The sequence below is a fragment of the Salmo salar genome, chromosome 16 (assembly GCF_965601325.2).
Source record: "Salmo salar chromosome 16, fSalSal1, whole genome shotgun sequence".
Classification (NCBI taxonomy): domain Eukaryota; kingdom Metazoa; phylum Chordata; class Actinopteri; order Salmoniformes; family Salmonidae; genus Salmo; species Salmo salar.
Window position 1 is genome coordinate 4,231,006 of NC_138306.1, and position 21,076 is coordinate 4,252,081.

At 44.6% G+C, this 21,076-nt stretch overlaps 1 protein-coding gene across 9 annotated transcripts in view; it reads right to left on the reverse strand.

Annotated features, from left to right (window-relative positions):
- Positions 1 to 21,076, reverse strand: part of LOC106573044 (membrane-associated guanylate kinase, WW and PDZ domain-containing protein 2) — a 324,009-nt gene that overhangs the window by 42,274 nt on the left and 260,659 nt on the right. For 7 of the 9 annotated variants that reach the window (XM_045696840.2, XM_014147669.3, XM_045696843.2 and 4 more), the window contains 5 exons: positions 18,014 to 18,045; positions 15,690 to 15,882; positions 14,861 to 14,976; positions 11,587 to 11,779; positions 9,695 to 9,946 (listed from right to left, as the gene is read on the reverse strand). In XM_045696840.2, the coding sequence (XP_045552796.2) occupies positions 9,695 to 9,946; positions 11,587 to 11,779; positions 14,861 to 14,976; positions 15,690 to 15,882; positions 18,014 to 18,045 (786 nt within the window). The remainder of the gene's footprint in view (positions 1 to 9,694; positions 9,947 to 11,586; positions 11,780 to 14,860; positions 14,977 to 15,689; positions 15,883 to 18,013; positions 18,046 to 21,076) is intronic. The other 2 variants (XM_014147683.3, XM_014147684.3) reach the window with 1 other exon arrangement.

Here is a 21,076-nt window from a genome sequence, read left to right on the forward strand (position 1 = left end):
ACTGAGCAGTCACACAACTTGAGCCTACTCCGAGTTTGCCCCATTGGGCAGGTGATAAAAAAAGTTACAAAAGCTGAAGAACATACACACATCCAGGTACTTTCCACAGGTGCTGGAGTTGTAGGCAAACTCATGGAAACATAAAGGAAAACGCTGCACACTGCTGCTCATTCTCCCAGGTGATATTTATTAACAATGTTTCGACCCTTAGGTCTTCATCAGGCATCCATATCCCAGGTGGGGGTGGAAGGTCCTATATATAGGGGCAGTACTCAGTGACATCACTTCCTGAAACAGGAGGTAAAAAAATGTATAACAGTTTCACAATATTAACATTCAATGTATCAAAATATGTTCATACACAGGGAATGTAATCAATATTTACAATAATTCACATACAATATTCAATTAGGATAAAAAAAACGATAAAAACGGATTCAAGTCAAAATCCTCATTAAGGCCAAGAGGAGACAGTGTGTTGAGCCTGTGGATCCAAAAATATTCCCTTTGAAGAAGTTTCCTCTCAATGTCCCCTCCCCTGCGTGACATCTTGACCATTTCTATTTCAATGTATCTCAGAGAGTTAATAGGATGTCCAGCTTGTACAAAATGAGCAGTAACCGTATTTTTGTCTCACCTGTCCATATATTGCTGCGGTGCTCATTGATTAGTGTCTTAAGGCTTCTACAGATTTTCCCAATGTAAGACAGACCACAGGGACATTTCAACATGTAAATAACATTGGTGGACATGCAGGTAATCAAGCCCTTGATCTTAAATCTTTGTCCTGTGCGGGGGTGGGTAAATTAGTTGCATTTGTACGTAAAGCCGCATTGAGCACATTGGCCACATTTGTAATTACCCTCTGGAACCTTGTCCAACAAAGTTTCCCTTTTGTTTGATTCATGGTAAACGTTGAACATTGTTATATGCATAAGCATAGTATATAAAGGAGTGGAAGAGACTGGTTCTTATGTCAGAGGTTAATGGTTCTCTGTAGAAAGACAGATTGCTTTGGAACGTGTTGGGTGGACGGGAGGAAGTCACAGGATTGCTATAGGGGAAGCAGATGGACTTCTGTGGATTCGGTGAAGGAGAGGTTGAAGTCAGATCCCCTGAAGGGAGAAATGATGGTTCACTATCCTAATACCCTCTTCCTGTCAAACCATATATATATACACACACACTTGTAGTGGTGGAAACATGTTTTTGTCTGAACACAGCTGTGTCAACCCTTTGCGAAGAATTAAACTTGGTTAAGCTTCTCTAGTGTCCGTGAGTTATTTACTCAGAAAAATTTTAACCTAACAATTTTCTCTGGTGGGTAATCAGATTTAACCACTATATCTCTCAGATTTGGGTGTCTTTTAAAAACCATACGTGGGGGATATTTAAAAATGGGTTTCAATTGTGGGTCAGTATCAGTAATGTACCAGTGCTTCCAGATAATGTCTTTAAATGCCTTCTCTTTAGAGGAAACTTTTTCCTCCAGATCAAAGGGACAGTGATGGGGAGCACTTCGGCCCTCCTTTTTATATAGTCCATGATCAGCTACTTTGTCTTGTTCACGTCAAGGGAGAGGTTGTTGTCCTGGCACCACACTGCAGGCTGTCTCATCGTTGTCGGTGATCAGGCCAACCACTGTTGTGTTGTCAGCAAACTTAATCATGTGTTGGAGTCGGGCTACGCAGTCGTGGGTGAACAGGGAGTACAGTAGGGGACTAAGAATGCAGCCCTGAGGGGCTCCAGTGTTGAGGACCAACGTGGCAGATGTGTTGTTGCCTACCCTTACCACCTGGGGGTGGCACGTCAGGAAGTCCATCACAACGTCCCCTGCAAAAGCTGGTGTTCTCATGTATGCTTCAGTGTATTTTGCCTCGACGCGAGCATAAAAGGCATTTAGCTCATCTTGTAGGCTCGTGTCACTGGGCAGCTCACGGCTGGGTTTCCCTTTGTAGTCCATAATATTTTTCAAGCCCTGCCACATCCGACGAGTGTCAGAGCCAGTGTAGGAGGTTTCAATCTTAGTCCTGTATTGATGCTTTGCCTGCTTGATGGTTCGTCTGAGGGCATAGCAAGATTTCTTATAAGCATTTGGATTAGTGTCCCACTCCTTGAAAGCGGCAGCTCTATCCTTTAGCTTGGTGCGGATGTTGCCTGTAGTCCATGGCTCATGGTTGGGAAATGTACGTACAGTCACTGTGGGGACAACGTCGTTGATGCACTTATTGATGAAGCCGGTGAATGAGGTGGTATACTCCTCAATGCCATTGGATGAATCCCAGAACATATTCCAGTCTGTGCTAGCAAAGCAGTCCTGTAGCGTAGCATCTGCGTCATCTGACCACTTCTGTATTGAGCTGGTACTGGTACTTCCTGCATTAGTTTTTGCTTGTAATCAGGAGATTAGAATTATTGTCAGATATGCCAAATGGAGGGCGAGGGAGAGCTTTGTATGCGTCTTTGTGTGTGGAGTAAAGGTGTTCTAGAGTTTTTTCCCCCTCTAGTTGCACATGTGACATGCTGGTAGAAATTAGGCAAAACAGATTTAAGTTTGCCTGCATTAAAGGCGCGCCGCTTCTGGATGAGAATTTTCTTGTTTGTTTATGGCCTCATACAACTCGTTCAGTGTCTTAGCGACAGCATAGGTTTGTGTTGGTAAATAGACGGCTATTAATAATATAGTTGAGAACCCTCTTAGTAGATAGTGTGGTCTACAGCTTATCATGAGGTATTCTACCTCAGGCAAGCAATACCTTGAGACTTCTTTAACCTCTTGGGGCTAGGTGGGACGCTAGCGTGCCACCCGTGGTGCACTCCATCAACAGCAGGTGCATTTCAAGAGCGGCAAATTTGAATCCAAATAAATGTCAAAATTCAAATTTTTCAAAAATACAACTATGTTACACCATTTGAAAGATAAACATCTCCTTAATCTAACCACGTTTTACGATTTCAAAAAGGTTTTACGGCGAAAGCATAAATTTAGAGTATGTTAGGACAGTACATTTACAAGAGTTGTGTGTAATGTTTTGTCAAGTCAAAGACAGGGTCACCAAAACCATAAAACCAGCTAAAATGATGCACTAACCTTTTACAATCTCCATCAGATGACACTCCTAGGACATTATGTTAGACAATGCATGCATTTTTAGTTCTATCAAGTTGATATTTATATACAAAAACAGCGTTTTACTATGGCATTGATGTTGAGGAAATCGTTTCCCTCCAATAACCGGCAGTCAAGTCAGCGTCACAAATTAAATAATTAAAATTAGAAAACATTGGTAAAATATTATATTGTCATTTAAAGAATTATAGATTTACATCTTTTGAACGCAATCAACTTGCCAGATTTAAAAATAACCTTACTGGGAAATCACACTTTGCAATAATCTGAGCACTGTGCCCAGAAAAATACGCGTTGCGATACAGACTAGACGTCATGTTGGGGAGATCTAAAATCGAAAATACTATGTAAATAATCCATTACCTTTGATTCTCTTCATCAGATGTCACTTCCAGGTATCACAGGTCCATAACGAATGTAGTTTTGTTCAAAAAAGCTCATCATTTATGTCCAAAAATCTCCGTCTCGTTAGCACATGATGTAAGCCAGCCGGACTTCTCGTCATGAACGAGGGGAAAAAATATATTTCCGTTCGTTCAAACATGTCAAACGTTGTATAGCATAAATCATTAGGGCCTTTTTTAACCAGAACATGAATAATATTCAAGGTGGACGAATGCATAGTCTTTTATAACGTATTGGAACGAGGGTACCCAACATGAAGTAGCGCGCCAGGTGTCTAATGGGACATCACCGTTCCATGGCTCTTGTTCGGTCAGATCTCCCTCCAGAAGACTCAAAACACTTTGTAAAGGCTGGTGACATCTAGTGGAAGCAATAGGAAGTGCCAAAATATTCCTAAACCCCTGTGTTTTTCAATGGGATAGGTTTAAAGTCAATACAACACATCAGGTATCCACTTCCTGTCAGAAAATGTCTCAGGGTTTTGCCTGCCAAATGAGTTCTGTTATACTCACAGACACCATTCAAACAGTTTTGGAAACTTTAGAGTGTTTTCTATCCATATATAATAAGTATATGCATATTCTAGTTACTGGGTAGGATTAGTAACCAGATTAAATCGGGTACATTTTTTTTATCCAGACGTGCAAATGCTGCCCCCTAGACCCAACAGGTTAATATTAGACATCGCGCACCAGCAGTTATTGACAAACAGACACAGCCCCGCCCCTCGTCTTATTATTATCTGTGTCGTCGTTCAGCAACGTCTCGGTGAAACATAAGATTAAAGTTTTTAATGTCCCGTTGGTAGGATAGTCTTAATTGTAGATCGTCCAGTTTGTTTTCCAATGATTGCACGTTGGCCAATAATATGGAGGGAAGTGGTGGTTTACCTACTCATCTGCAAATTCCTAAAAGGCACCCCGCCCTCCCCTCCATTTCCTCTGTCTTTTCTTAATGCTGATGATGGGGATTTGGGCCTTGACAAAGCAGTATATCCTTTGGGTCATACTCATTAAAGAAACATTTTCGGCCAGTTCGAGGTGAGTAATCGCTGTTCTGATATCCAGAAGCTCTTTTCGGTCATAAGAGACGGTAGCAACACATTATGTACAAAATGAGTTACAAACAACGCAAAAAATATATATATACAGCACAGTTGTTTAGGAGACTTTAAGGAGAAAAGCTATCTGGAGTCGTGGACTTGGGAGGAAATCCTGGACGGGAAAGGACCATGGGCTCAAGCTGGGGATTATCGCCTCCCGCAGTGGGAGATCGAGGCGGCGAGAGCTGAGAGGCGCTGGTATGAGGAAAGGGAGCGCAACGGACACGGGAGGCACACGGGGAGATTGGCGGAGTCAGGCGGTAGACCTGAGCCAACTCCCCGTGCTTACCGGAAGCAGCGTGGTACTGGTAAGACACCGTGTTATGCTGTGGAGCGCACTGTGTCCCCAGTGCGTGTTCAAAGCCCGGTGCGCTACATACCAGCCCCCCGCAAGTGCCATGCGAGTGCAGGCATCGAGCCAGGGCGGATGGTGCCAGCTCAGCGCGTCTGGTCTCCAGTGCGCCTCCTCGGTCCAGGTTATCCTGCGCCAGCGTTGCGCACTGTGTCTCCAGAGCGCTGGGAGGGTCCAGTTCGCCCAATGCCTGCTCTCCGCCCGTGCCGGGCCAAAGTGGGCATTCAGCCTGGAGTGTGGGTAAAGAGCGTCTGTACCAGAACTCCAGTGCTCCCCCACAGCCCGGTTTATCCTGTGCCTCCTCCTCGGACCAGGCCTCCAGTGGGTCTCCCCATCCTGGTCCGTCCTGTGCCACCTCCCAGGACCAGGCCTCCAGTGGGTCTCCCCATCCTGGTCAGTCCTGTACCTGCTCCACGAACCAGGTCTCCAGTGAGTCTCCCCATCCTGGTCTGTCCTGTGCCACCTCCCAGGACTAGACCTCCAGTGGGTCTCCCCATCCTGGTCCGTCCTGTGCCACCTCCCAGGACCAGGCCTCCAGTGGGTCTCCCCATCCTGGTCAGTCCTGTACCTGCTCCACGAACCAGGTCTCCAGTGAGTCTCCCCATCCTGGTCTGTCCTGTGCCACCTCCCAGGACTAGACCTCCAGTGGGTCTCCCCATCCTGGTCCGTCCTGTGCCACCTCCCAGGACGAGGTCTCCAGTGGGTCTCGCCAGTCCGGAGCCGCCAGAGCCGCCCGCCAGTCCGGAGCCGCCAGAGCCGCCCGCCAGTCCGGAGCCGCCAGAGCCGCCCGCCAGTCAGGAGCCGCCAGAGCCGCCCGCCAGTCAGGAGCCGCCAGAGCCGCCCGCCATTAAGGAGCCGCCAGAGACGCCCGCCAGTCAGGAGCCACCAGAGCCGCCCGCCAGTCAGGAGCCGCCAGAGCCGCCCGCCAGTCAGGAGCCGCCAGAGCCGCCCGCCAGTCAGGAGCCGCCAGAGCCGCCCGCCAGTCAGGAGCCGCCAGAGCCGCCCGCCAGTCCGGAGCCGCCAGAGCCGCCCGCCTGTCCCGCCAAAGCCGCCCGCCTGTCCAGAGCAGTCAGAGCCGCCCGCCAGCCCAGTGAGTCCTGTGCCTACGCCTAGGGCCAGGCCTCTTTCATGTCTCCCCAGCCTGGTGAATCCTGGGCCATAGCCGCCAGAGCCGCCCGCCAGCCCGGAGCTGCCGGAGCCGCCCGCCAGACTGGTGAGTCCTGTGCCTGCGCCCAGGGCCAGGCCTCCTTCATATCTCCCCAGCCTGGTGAATCCTGGGTCAGTGCCAACGGAGCCGCCAGGGACGCCCGCCAGCCGGGCGCAACCAGGGTCGCCCGCCAGCCGGGCGCAACCAGGGTCTCCCGCCAGCCAGGCGCAACCATCACCGCCCGCCAGTCCGGAGCCGCCAGAGCCACCCGCCAGTCCGGAGCCACCAGAGCCGCCCGCCAGTCAGGAGCCGCCAGAGCCGCCCGCCAGTCAGGAGCCGCCAGAGCCGCCCGCCAGTCAGGAGCCGCCAGAGACGCCCGCCAGTCAGGAGCCGCCAGAGCCGCCCGCCAGTCAGGAGCCGCCAGAGCCGCCCGCCAGTCAGGAGCCGCCAGAGCCGCCCGCCTGTCCGGAGCCGCCCGCCTGTCCCGCCAGAGCCGCCCGCCTGTCCAGAGCAGTCAGAGCCGCCCGCCAGCCCAGTGAGTCCTGTGCCTACGCCTAGGGCCAGGCCTCTTTCATGTCTCCCCAGCCTGGTGAATCCTGGGCCATAGCCGCCAGAGCCGCCCGCCAGCCCGGAGCTGCCGGAGCCGCCCGCCAGACTGGTGAGTCCTGTGCCTGCGCCAAGGGCCAGGCCTCCTTCATATCTCCCCAGCCTGGTGAATCCTGGGTCAGTGCCGCCGGAGCCGCCAGGGACGCCCGCCAGCCGGGTGCAACCAGGGTCGCCCGCCAGCCGGGTGCAACCAGGGTCGCCCGCCAGCCGGGCGCAACCAGGATCGCCCGCCAGCCGGGCGCAACCAGGGTCGCCCGCCAGCCAGGCGCAACCATCACCGCCCGCCAGCCGGGCGCAACCAGGGTCGCCTGCCAGCCGGGCGCAGCCATCGCCGCCTGCCAGCCGGGCACAGTCAGGGTCGCCCAGCAGACCTTCGGCGCGGCCAGGTGCGCCACCTAAGAGGGCGACGCCAAGGGTGGAGCAGAGGCCACGTCCCGCACCTGAGCCGCCGCCATAAGAAGGCCCACCCGGACCCTCCCCTTCAGTGTCAGGTTTTGCGGCCGGAGTCCGCACCTTGGGGGGGGGGGGGGTACTGTAACACCCTGGCCATAGAGAGGGGTTTTCTGTTCTTTATTTTGGTTAGGCCAGGGTGTTACATTGGGTGGGCGTTCTATGTTCCTTTCTCTATGTTTTTGTATTTCTTTGTTTTGGGCCGTGTGTGGCTCCCAATCAGGCACAGCTGAAGCTCGTTGTTGCTGATTGGGAGTCACACATAAGGAGAATGTTTTTCCTTTGGGTTTTGTGGGTAATTGTTTCTGTTGAGTGTTTTGCACCTGACAGGACTGTTTGGCTGTCAGTTTTCTCGTTTTGTTTCGTGTAGTGTTCTTTGGTAAAGCCTTCCCTGTAGCTCAGTTGGTAGAGCATGGTGTTTGCAACGCCAGGGTTGTGGGTTCGATTCCCACGGGGGGCCAGCACAGAAAAAAAAAATGTATGAAATGTATGCATTCACTACTGTAAGTCGCTCTGGATAAGAGCGTCTGCTAAATGACTAAAATGTAAAAATGTAAAATCATGATGAACACTAACTCCGCTGCGCCTTGGTCTACTCTCTCTCCCGACAGCCGTTACAGCATCGACACTTAAAATATATATTTTTTTGTCTATACAACAGCAGGGCATGGTCAACAGTGTCGAAGGCCATTGATAAGTCAATAAAAAGTGAAAGTGTGAGAGATATTACGTATTTACCTGATTTGTTTAATATTAATAGTTAATAAATACATGCTGAACAATAGTAAGACATTTTCATTCTAACAATGCTGTGCTTCTGAGAAAGGGTGGTTCCTCTCTTCCACTTTCACTCCCCGCAGCTGGTCCAGGCGTGTAGTCAAGGACATACTTGGCGACTACGGAATAGATAACTTGAGGGACAGAACAACCTGTTCTTGTTTCCAATCATCTTTGCTTCTGAGTAACTTGGTCACACAGCATAAGACAGAGCCTCTGAGAGTGACCACAGTTCTTCAGTCCATCCTGTTCTTTTACTCTCTTCCAGGGCACAGCTGTGTTGAGATGTGAAGAGAACAGAAGCTAACTTGGTAGAGAAAGGAGTAACGGAACTGCCGTTATCACTTGTTTGTGCACTATGATCTCACTCACCCGAAAAATAGCCACAAGAAGAATGCAAGGTATCTTATGATGCCCCTATCTGCTGGGGAGGGGTGGAACCAACCATAACTAAGCAGTTTTTGTGTTTCTTTATAACCCCATTGCGTTTGTGTATTATTCGGGCTCTGAACAATCACCTACGGGTGGTCGTTGACCAGCTCCATTATTGCAATAATTAATCAATATTAAAGGTTGATTGTTTGAAGAAATTGAATGTCTCTTCTCCCTTACTTGATTAGAATTCCCACAACAAAACACAATGTTTCTTGTCCTGAACATCTAGAGTATCACGCACAGCCACAGTAATTGTGTATTATGCTTGCCTCAAACATGACTGGAATTTAGATAAAATTGAGTTATCATAAAGAAAGTCTTTCGACTGAGTTCATCAGGTTTTCCCAAATTTTTGCCAGTGCAGACAGTTTAGATATGGGACGATTATTATCCATATGGGATGGATCTCCACCCTTATGTAAAAAGGTGTAGGATGCTTTCCAGACTTTTGGAATCGTAGAGTGAGAGTGGTAGAGAAGGATGGTAGCAATAATCTCTGCACCACTTTAAAAAAAGTGTTCAATTTATCCGGGCCAGCAGTTTTCTTAATGTCAATAGATTTGTGTGCCTTTACAACTTCTGAAAGCTCAATTTCGATAAAATTCTAAAGATTAACCATAGGCCGGCATTCGGCAGTTTCATTCACAGCCTCATTTGAGATGTTAGGATCAAATCAGATAATTCCACTGTAAACCAGGGATTGTCTCAAACTCTTACCCGGTACTTTGAGAGGGGCGTGTTTATCACAGATAGTAGAAAACATGGAATGAAAATAGGAGAATGCCTCCTCGACGAACCGCTTGTAGTCCCCAGGACCGAGTTTGGGCAACCCTGCCCTACCCCTTGGCCATAACCCCTTGATGTTAGCTTGTCTGAAGGGTCTGGATAGGTACTATATATATTTACCACAGTGTAGTGCTAAAGCTTCCACCATATTGCTTCTACCTCACAGATCTGCAAACATCGAAGGGTAAGGACCGGCCAAGAGGGAGAGGTAGTTGTAGAAGTGTAATGTTTTCTGAGTTATTACAAGTGTTCTAATATCATGGCAAAAGGTTTATCTCCCCTCTTGGCTAACTTTAAAACACATGGAGTGGTGTTGTGTAACTATCAATTAACAGAAAATTCCAAATGGTCTACTACATAATGGACTGTTACTTGGAATTGGAGCACCCATCCTGTTTTATTCCAGAATAACCCTTAGCAAAAGACATAGAAATAGAGTTACTTTAGTAGTTTTACTCTGGTGATTCTATTCCTACGGCACTTGAGAGACATCATGTGACTCACTGATGACAGCTGTGTTCTCCGGTCGGTTCAGCGAGCTGATGATGACGAAGCCGAAGCCCTCGTTCTCTTTGCGGTGGATGATGACATCACTGGTATGCAGGGGGACGGCACCCTCCGGAGGGGAGGTGGTGGATGGTGGCGGGACATTGCCGGGGGTTATGGGACAGGAAGCTGAGGCAACGTCGCTGGGTGGGGAATTGTGCTGCGTGGACACGTAGCCAGGGCTACGGCCGTTCACCCCTAAAACCTCACCTACAGAGGGCAGCAGAAATCGAGAGAGAGATGTTGAAGGTGACTTTTTTTCTACCCCCTCTATGCTACGTACCCTTCTCACCAGGGAAGTGGACTCTCCTCCTGACCGTCAGCCTGATCTGGCCATTGTATAATGTATATAGTGCAGTGGAGGCTCCTCAGAGGAGGAAGGGTAGGACCATCCTCCTCAGTGAATTTCATAACAGTAAAAATCATAAAACATTTATACTTTTTAGATAAAACTATACTAAATATAATCACGTCAAAAAAGTATTTATTAAAACACACTATTTTGCAATGAAGGTCTACAGTAGCCTCAACAGCACTCTGTAGGGTAGAACTATGGTGTAGCTGGAGGACAGCTAGCTTCCGTCCTCCTCTGGGTACACTGACTTCAATACAAAACCTAGGAGGCTCATGGTTCTCACCCCCTTCCATAGACTTACACAGTAATTATGACAACAACTATCAGAGCTCTTGCAGCATGAACTGACAAGTTGTCCACCCAATCAAAGGATCAGAGAATGAATTTAGTACTGAAAGCATAAGCTACAGCTAGCTAGGACTGCGGTGCATAAATGTGGTGAGTAGTTGACTGAAAGTGAGAGGAAAAACAATAGTTGAAAAGTTTTGAACAAATTAATTTCTTCAAAAATGAAGGAGACGCGCGAGAGAGAGAGTGTCACTTTTCACTTTCAGTTTCACTTACTTAGCTAGTAAATGCAGCTAGCTAGTTTAGCCTACTCAAACACTATCCAACACAACACTGGAACTCTTCCAAGTCAAGGTAAGCTTTTACTAATTTATTGCCATCAGAGTCCTGCTTACACTGTAACGTTACTGGATGATTGTATCAGGTTTAATGAGGCGTTAGTTATATTAGATATGTTGACTATCACGTTACTTTAGCTAATATGGTGACAACGATGTAGGCTGTGTGTAATGGTTATGATATGGTTTGGCTTGGAAAGGTTTTTTTGCCTTGTCACATACAGCTGATGTGTTTGTGCATTGAAGTCCACAAGTGAATGGACAAGGTGAGAGGAGGAGAGCACATAGATACGAGAAGGAATAAAGCGTGGATGCTATGAAAGTGAACTGTGTTTGCACATGATCAGGGGTGTATTAATTCCGCCAATTCTGTTGAAAAAAAATCTTAAACGGAAACAAATGGAACAAAACGGAGATGAACATACCTGAAGTTGTGCAATAGAAACTCTCGTTTGCAACTGTTGGACTAATGATTACATCCTATATCAGCTAGATGCAGGCAAGAGTGTGCCAGGCGGTATTGAATGTGTCACTGTCTGTCAGCTCAAATTTTTCTCTTGATCTGTGTGCACCTACATTGTAAACTTTCATTCATAAGCTAAGTTGTAGCAACATCATAATGGGTATGGAGAACATTTGAGTATCATATAGTAGCCTAAACCTATCACTGTTACATTAAACTGGGTAATGGAATATGAATGACAGTCATCCAATAAGCTGTAATAGAAATAAGGCCATGCGCATGAAAAAAAAAAAATCATCCTCCCTCATCTTAAATGGCACTGACCGCCACTGGTATAGTGTGTGTGTATAGTGTACTATATAGTATAGTAGTGATTAGTGTATACATTGTAGTGAATACTACTCACTGAGGAAGTGGACTCTCCTCCGGACCTTCAGGCTGACCTGACCGTTGTGTGCAGCGGCGTGCATCAGGTCGATCACGTATCTGTGTGGTTTCCCAGCAACCACCATCTTATCCACGGAGATGAGCTCGTCCCCAGGTCGAAGACGTCCATCGCGCTCTGCAGGAGTGTTCTCTATGATCGCCCCAATCACAATCTGTTCAAAGACAATCTATATTAGCAGCACATTTATAGGTGTGCTGGGTGGGAATAAATAAACATAGTTGAATTCTATGGGACGTGTTCAGTGGGCCACACTGTCTGAAAACGTTTCGTAGCAAAAAATAAAAAAACAAACCAATAAAAAAATATTGCATATAGAATGGATGTACCACTTATAAGACTTGCTTTCAATGAGAATGACAGGTCTATAACTTGCATTTTGATTTGAAATCAGTTCGGTTGAAGAAAAAATATAATAATGGACCTCTAAGTTGGTTAGATGTGTGTAAGATGACATTAGGTGTGCATTATGGTGTAGTTGGATATTATGGTGTTAGGTGTGTATTACTTAAGTCATAATGCTCGAGAAGCCGGTGTTTGGAGGATATATTAGCACGGGTGTTGTTAGGCCTGAGACGAAGTCGTGTCAATATCTCCTCCAAACACCGGCTTCGAGGGCATTATTACATTACATTTGACATATACATTGGCATTATCACTTCTATACAACAGGTTACCAACATATTCAAATAATGTTTGACATATTTTCATAAAAAATGTTATTTTGATGAATTTATTCATAATATTTCATCCTTCCACAAGATGTAGTCCCAAAACAAAACAAATCATGGTTGGTACCCAAGCTGGCTGGTTGGTCTATCGGTTCAGTTAGAACCTGTTGTGGACAGGCGTTCCGCTAGCGGGACCCCTAGCCAACAGCCAATGGAATCGCATGGCGCGAAATAAAAAAACAACTAAAATACCACAATTCAATTTTCCAAACAATCAACTATTTTACACCATTTTAAACATAAGACTCTCGTTAATCTAACCACATTGTCCGATTTCCAAAAGGCTTTACAGCGAAAGCAAAACATTAGATTATGTTAGGAGAGTACATAGACCAAAATAATCACACAGCCATTTTCCAAGCAAGCATATATGTCAATAAAACCCAAAACACAGCGAAATGAAGCACTAACCTTTGATGATCTTCACCAGATGACACTCCTAGGATATTATGTTATACAATACATGTATGTTTTGTTCAATCAAGTTCATATTTATATCCAAAAACAGCTTTTTACATTGGCGTGTGATGTTCAGAACATGTATTCCCACCAAAAACTTCCGGTGAATTTACAAAAATACTCATCATAAACGTTGACAAAATACATAACAATTATTTTAAGAATTATAGATACAGAACTCCTTTATGCAATCGCTGTGTCAGATTTTAAAATAGCTTTTCAGCGAAAGCACATTTTCCAATATTCTGAGTACATAGCTCGCCATCACGGCAAGCTATTTTGACACCCGCCAAGTTCGGGGCAAACTAAACTCAGAATTAGTATTAGAAATATTGTATTACCTTTGCTGATCTTCGTCAGAATGCACTCCCAGGACTGCTACTTCCACAATAAATGTTTTTTTTGTTCCAAATATTCCATATTTATGTCCAAATACCTCCGTTTTGTTCGTGCATTCAGGTCACTATCCAAAGGGTAATGCGCAAGTGCATTTCGAGACACAAAAAGTCAAAATGTTCCTTTACCGTACTTAGAAGCATGTCAAACGCTTTTAAAATCAATTTTAATGGTATTTTTCTCGTAAAATAGCGATAATATTCCAACCGGACAATAGTGTATTCATTCAAGGAGGAAAAGAAAAAACAGCATGCTCGCGGGAACGCGCATATCCAATCTCTTTGTCCCCAGGCAGACCACTGAGAAACTGAGCTACATACTCTGCCCAGAGACAGGAGAAGGCTCAATCTGCTTTCTGAAGGCTTTTGACAGCCAATGGAAGCCTTAGAAAGTGCAATGTAACCCCACAGATACTGTAGTTTCGATAGAGAATTAAAAGAAGAACTACAATTCTCAAACATTCCACTTCCTGCTTGGAATTTTCTCAGGTTTTTGCCTGCCATATGAGTTCTGTTATACTCACAGACACCATTCAAACAGTTTTAGAAACTTCAGAGTGTTTTCTATCCAAATCTACTAATAATATGCATATTCTCATTTCTGGGCAAGAGTAGTAACCAGTTTAAATCGGGTATTTTCATCCGGCCGTGAAAATACTGCCCCCTATCCTAAACAGGTTTTAAAAGAGACGCGACCCCAGTCATTCAGTGTTTTTGTTCTGTATGGACGTGACCCAGTTGTTACTTTGAAATGTTCCATTGCCATACTGGCTGACAACATTCTTATACCATGCTTGCTAGCTAGTCAACTACAGCTAACTTACAGTCACGTCAAAAAGTGCAGCCAGTATAACATTATCTGCATTTGCATAAGCTGTTTTATAGAGACATTTATTTGGATACATCCATAACAATGAGCTAATGAGGCGTGATTTCACCTGGCATAGAAAATTTGCTCACTCGTCAGGACACTGTTGTTCAGACGAGCTAGCCAACAACAAAGCTAACACAATCACTTCAAACTAAAGCTGGAAAGCTGCACTTTGTTTCGTTTTACCTTTTTTCAATTTACATTTCTTTGTATACTGTATATCCATAAAAATTATGCTATCTGATTCCTGATTTCGACTGGTTGAGAAATGCTGCCTGCCTGTCTGTCTCGTCCCGACTCCCGATACGTTCATTACTATGGGACAGCTGGAGATCAAATTTGAATATTGAAATAATGTTGCAAAGTCGGAAAGACAGACAGCAAGGTTTATACAAATCTCCGCTGTTGAAAACTAAATGTTCATCTAAAAGTGATGGGAGATAATATCTAGATGCTTTTTATAGTGTAGATCAAGTTTATAGATTGCTTGACTGATGAGACAGTGGATTGCGCAGTCAGATAGAACAAAGTAAATAGGCATTTTAACGTCATAGATTTAGCCGGTGGTAACTTGTGGATAGACACCGGCAGGAATGCGGTTTTAATCAAACAGTATTCAGGATTAGACCCACTTGTTGTATAAATGATGTTAGGTGTGTATTACATGTTGTTCAGTGTGTTAGGTGTGTAGGCAGCAGCAGGCAGCAGGTGTGTTCAATGAGGTTAGACATGCTAGGTGTGTATAATGGTGTGTGTTGTCCAGCCCGTCCCATACGAGCCTTGTCGCGGGCGTCCGGACTCACAGCCTGCACGGCCTCGTCTCCCCCCAGAATGCGGAAGCCAAACCCAGTCTTCTCCCTCAACAGGTGAACTTCCACCTCCTGGTACTCTGGACCTGATAGGAGGAGAGAAAGAGAGAGTGGGAGGGAGGCACAGGGAGAAAGGGAGGGGATGAGGAAGGAGAGGGAAGGGAGAGAAAGGGAGAGAACGATAGGGAGAGGAGTAGAAAAAATAAGGATAAAAAGAGGTGAGAGAGGAGGGGATACAGATAGTGAGGAAGAAAGAATTTGAATGCAGAGAATTCCCCCACAAACACAGACTACAGTGGCCAAGAGAGGAGAGAATGCAGCACTGATTTGTAATCTATCAGGATTGAGAGATCAATATCCTTCATAGACTGAATAACAAAAAAGACAGACCGGTACAAATTCTACTGATTGCATAGTCAGTATTCACACTTAGTGTGTTAAGCATTATCTGAATATGCCATACCTAAATAATACTCCATAATGTTATGAAGCTATGCTGATTTAGTTGTTGGTTTTGGTTGCTGTGGATTTAACTTCTGCCACTACTGGACAAAACAGACATTACGTTGCCACATCTTCTCAGTTAAGGAAAAGACTCCACCTCCTATAAGCCACCAGTGCAGAACCAAGAAGCGGAAGTGTGGTACTCGTTCAGGGGTGAAGTTTCCCCAAGGTACAGATTTAAGATCAGCTTCCCCTCCCCAATCATAATTTCCCGCCGTTAGTGGGGAAAATCCAAAACTTACCCAAGGTCAGTGTCTAGTGGCAACTTTATCTTACACCATGTACCAATACTCACGTCTACTCTCGTAGATGGCCCTGGACTTCTCATAGAGGTCATATGGGTCAGGTTTGTTGAGGTCGAAGCCCTCCGTGGAGTCGGGGACCGAGGTGCGATGCTGTGGCTGGGTAGAGAAGGGTGTGCCTGGGGGAAGCATTGGGGCAGACAAGCAAGTCTGGGGACTACCATGGGGGTCCCACTGCTCTGGTATCTGAAGGCACAGCAGCAGAGACAGATAGGGATGGGATGGGATAAAGGAGAGAGATTTACAGTTGAAGTAGGAAGTTTACATACAACTTAGCCAAAGACATTTAAACTCAGTTTTTCACAATTCCTGACATTTAATCCTAATAAAAATTCCCTGTCTTAGGTCAGTTAGGATCACCACTTTATTTGAATGTGAAATGTCAGAATAATAGTAGAGCGAATTATTTATTTCAGCTTTTATTTCTTTCATCACATTCACAGTGGGTCAGAAGTTTACATACACTAAATTAGTATTTGGTAGCATTGCCTTTAAATTGGTTAACTTGGGTCAAATGTTTTGGGTAGCCTTCCACAAGGTTCCCACAACAAGTTGGGTGCATTTTGGCTCATTCCTCCTGACAGCTGGTGTAACTGAGTCAGGTTTGTAAGCCTCCTTGCTCGCACAAGCTTTTTCAGTTCTGCCCACAAAGTTTTTATGGGATTGAGGTCAGGGCTTTGTGATGGCCACTCCAATACCTTGACTTTGTTGTCCTTAAGCCATTTTGCCACAACATTGGAAGTATGCTTGAGGTCATTGTCTATTTGGAAGACCCATTTACAACCAAGCTTTAACTTCCTGACTGATGTCTTGAGATGTTGCTTCAATATATCCACGTAATTTTTCATCCTCATGATGCCATCTATTTTGTGAAGTTCACCAGTCCCTCCTGCAGCAAAGCACCCCCACAACATGATGCTGCCACCCCCGTGCTTCACGGTTGGGATGGTGTTCTTTGGCTTGCAAGCCTCCCCCTTTTTCCTCCAAACCAGATGGGATGCTTTATCGCTGCAGAATGCTGTGGTAGCATTTGTGACTGCACTTGAAGAAACTTTCTCAGTTCTTGACACTTTCCGTATTGATTGACCTTCATGTCTTAAAGTAATGATGCACTGTCTTTTCACTTTGCTTAGTTGAGCTCTTCTTGCCATAATATGGACATGATCTTTTCCCAAATAGGGCTATCTTCTGTATACCACCCCTACCTTGTCACAACACAACTTATTGGCTCAAACGCATTAAGAAGGAAAGAAATTCCGCAAATTAACTTTTAACAAGGCACCTGTTGATTGAAATGCATTACAAGTGACTACCTCACGAAGCTGGTTGAGAGAATGGCAAAAGTGTGCAAAGCTGTCAAGGCATAGGGTGGCTACTTTGAAGAATCTCAAATATATTTTGATTTGTTTAACACTTTTTTGCATTGCCTAGTATTGTGGGGTATGCGACATGGATCAACTTTGAGCACTTTTGTCTCTTGAATGTTTTGGCATTCAGGTCCAAAAAGTCACTTTCTGAGCACTTCTACAATGGACAAATATGTATAGGAGGTTTCGTTCAAATCATATGGGTGCTGCCAAAAAGGGATTGAATTCAAATGGATTTACCCTATACATTTTAGCCAGTAGTTCTTAAAGTGGTGCTCACGAGCCAGAAGTGGTCCCTGACAATGATGTACTAAGTCACATATGTGCACAATGTCATTGCTCTCTCTTTCGCTCTGCTGTGTCTGCACCTTGCTAGCTGTCACTCAAATGACAAGGGGCTGAAGCTCATTGGTTAGAACTTGAATTGCTAGGGGGCTGGCCCACGTGGTGGAAAATGTAAGGAAAATGGTGCCGCACAGCTAGGGATTTTGTGGCTAATAGAGGTAGCTAAGACAGTAATTCTGCTCATAGATTATGCATGTATGAACTATACATTGACAGCATGAAGCAGGAGGTTGAAAAAATACTAAGCAGTCGCCAAAGCTCCTGAGCATAATTGTTTTCAAAGCCGAAACCACCACTATAAAGATGTGCCTAATTGAAGCAAAAATAACACGAGCCCATCCTCTTTTCAGAGAATTACTGTACAAATAAACATAATAGGCTACCACCAATGTGTATGATTGACTCTAAGCAGGTCAAGAAAGACTGGTTAAATCAGCAGTGAAGCAAAAGCAAAAACATCTCCCAGGCTGCTCAATTAAGTCCCAGAGACAGACAAACCCGCACACACACACGCATACGCACACTCACTGATTAAATATGTTACTGTGTCACCCTTCTCCCTCTGCAAACAAATAAATATACACACACAAATAGTTGTGTTTTACCTGTTTGGAGGTCTTCCATGGAGAGAGGTGACCTGCAGAGAAACAAACACATTTTAGTCCTGAGAGCAGACACAGGAAAATAACTGTAGATGGGCTATCTTATAACACAGACCACAATTTTGGGGGGAGAAAGATAGTACAAGAGGGAATAGGCTAATGCCAGTGCAATGTAAGAACTGGAATACAGAAGAATACAATAATTAACTATCACAGATTCTATTTGAATCCATACATCGTAGGCTATTACACATAACATGAGAGCAGAGGGACACCATTCTACCTAAAAACCAGTGTAACTGGTTATCCTCAGTAACTGTGTGAATGACAAAACCAACTTCTGTTTTATCAACATTAGACTGTGAAAACGACCCTTCATTACCCAGAGATAACATTCGCAGTTTACTGCATTTCCTATTCCTCTTGTTTTGGCATTGTTTGTGTAACTTGCCCCTAAATGAGTTTGCTGGTTGCGTTTGTTCTCAACATAATTGCATCATTAGCTGTAGGCTGGAGGGAGCAGATCCTTTTTTTTAATCCCTAATAACTCCTAGCTGGGCTCGGAAGAGCTGTACATCACAGGGTAAACACAGGAAACCTAGTGTAGCCCAGTCGCTACATCACAACAACCGATAGAGATGAACAAGAGAGCTCATCTCCTATCTTTGCAATGGCTGCTTATGAGACAGCATGCACAGCGCCATTGAGGGATAGCTGTACTTTCTTCTTCTTATCCTACATGAGTATATTGGCAGTCTGTAAATTAACTGAAAAGGTGCATACCACCATCTACTGTGCACAAGTGTGTATTGTCTGAACAGGGATAAAGCCAAGGTTGATGATTTACTGCCACCTGTAGTGCTGCAATGTTTTCTCAGGAGTATAATGCATTGGCTGAACTGAATGTAATTCTGTGATCCTTCCTTAACCCATAGGAAGCCCAACATAGTTGGCTACTTCAAAATGGTGAAAGCCCTCCATAGCAATGCCCATGCTAAAGCAGGCTTCGGGCCAAGTGTGCCCTCTATCCAACTCTATGGGTACATCACATACAGGAAGGCTAACATAGCCTAGCCGCTATCACAACAACCTCACTAACACAGGCCCCCTGTGACTCCAACACATCAAAGACATGCACACTGAGCGTACAGAGAAAGGGAGAGACCCAATTTATTATACTGTCAGCTAACATGCAATTACGGTAGAAGCGCTGTCTCCTTAATTGTTCACAAAGCAGCAAGTTCATATAACAGAAGTTGTACTGTAACTAGCAAAGCAGCTATAGCAGCATCTGAAGAATCATGTGGAACTATCTGCGTTTATTCCGCTTCAGTGCTCCTCTGAAGGACCCTGGATAACAGGGTTTTGGTGGGCAGCAGGAGAGGGGGAGCGAGTGTTTCATGAGAAATGTTAGCAGCATGCCATTGAGAAGTGGTTATTTGTCCTGTGCTTTGTCAGTGAGAGAACAGTGGGAGAACTATAGTTGAAGGTCAGCCAGCTAAAAAACAGTCAATGAATATATACACAGGGGTACAGGGCTTTAAAAAGGCACAATCTTGGATATTTGATGCTGTTCAATGGTTAGGCTATTTCAATTCATAATATTTCCGGGGCTGGCATTGAGCTGGAAAACTAATTACGGAGAGCGGCTGTAAGATTCTAACAGAACAGTCAGACGGAATGTGGGTAGGAACTTGAGAGCCAATCGACCTATATGGAATCAAATTAAGTGTTTAGTCATGGTCTGGTTCACAAATGGCACAATATTCCCTATACTGTTTAGTGCACTACCTTTGACCAGGACCCACAGGGCTCTGTTCTAACGTTCTATCATGTGCAAGTAAATCAACGACTTTAATTGGCTGATGTGCATTTTGAGATGGAGAAACTGTTCGAATTTAAACTTTTTCTAATGTTAACAAGTACGGTCCCTGAAATAACATTCTAATTTAGATTCTTACTAGAATTGGATTGTCTGATTTAAGAACATTGGGTGCCAACTGAACCAGTATTTGGGTATATTCATCTTACCATTATATAGCTCTACAAGCGTTAGAATGTCAAAATGCATTCGTTACTCAGCAAATATGCCTGCCCTGCCTGCAACTATTTACATTTACTGCCGTTACGGCCGGTATGTAATTCCAAAAAAGGTCTAAATAAACATTTACAAGCAACAAAAAATGTTTTCATGTATTGTTTTTGAACGCCAAATCATGGACCTAGCCAACATGGCGCTCATTATAATTCTAAATCTGAAACCGAACTCAGTATTGTGATCTCCCGGCTCCTTAGCATGCGTGTTAGAGGGTAGTACTTCTAAACAATGCTAATGAATAGCTGCAGTCAGTATTTGTCCCTGAACCATTTACAGCCCCCCATTAAAAATTCGTAAACATGTTTCACTATGGTTGTCACATCAATATCTCTGTGCTACAATCACCAATCTTTTCATCAAACCCCTCTTTCGATAGGTTACAATGTCTGCATTAATGATATATGATTGGTTTAGAGATTAAGGAGCGGGATTTAGGCCTTCTCTAAAAAAAAAAATACAAAAAAAAAAAAATGCTAATTTGACAATGCTGCCACAGGGAGGCGCCAGCCCCCCAAACAAATCTGACAATTTAGGACCAATTTTGGAAGCTCTATCATTCAGATTTGGTCAGCAATATCAAGATAAACTGTATATAATTTGTTTTTATGTTGGTAATGATAATATGTACATTTTATTGTATTTTTTTCAGATTGATAAAATGAGCCTGTGAAATTTGACGCCTGGTGAGCTAACTACCAAAACCAGTAGACTCGAAAAATAGAATCAGCTTGAAAGTGAATTGACAATTTCTATCTGAGGTAAAAGTTTATATCTGATCAATGACATAGATATTTTAAAGTACATGAAAAGCTTTATGAAGTGAATCAGAGATTTAAAAAAAAAAATCTATATAGGTAGATTGTTATCTAGCCACATTGTTGGGTGACTGGCCTGCTTGATTTAGCTCTTGTCTTGTCTTTATGTTAAAAGAGTGTTTGAGGGGACAAAAAGTTATTTTATAATCATAA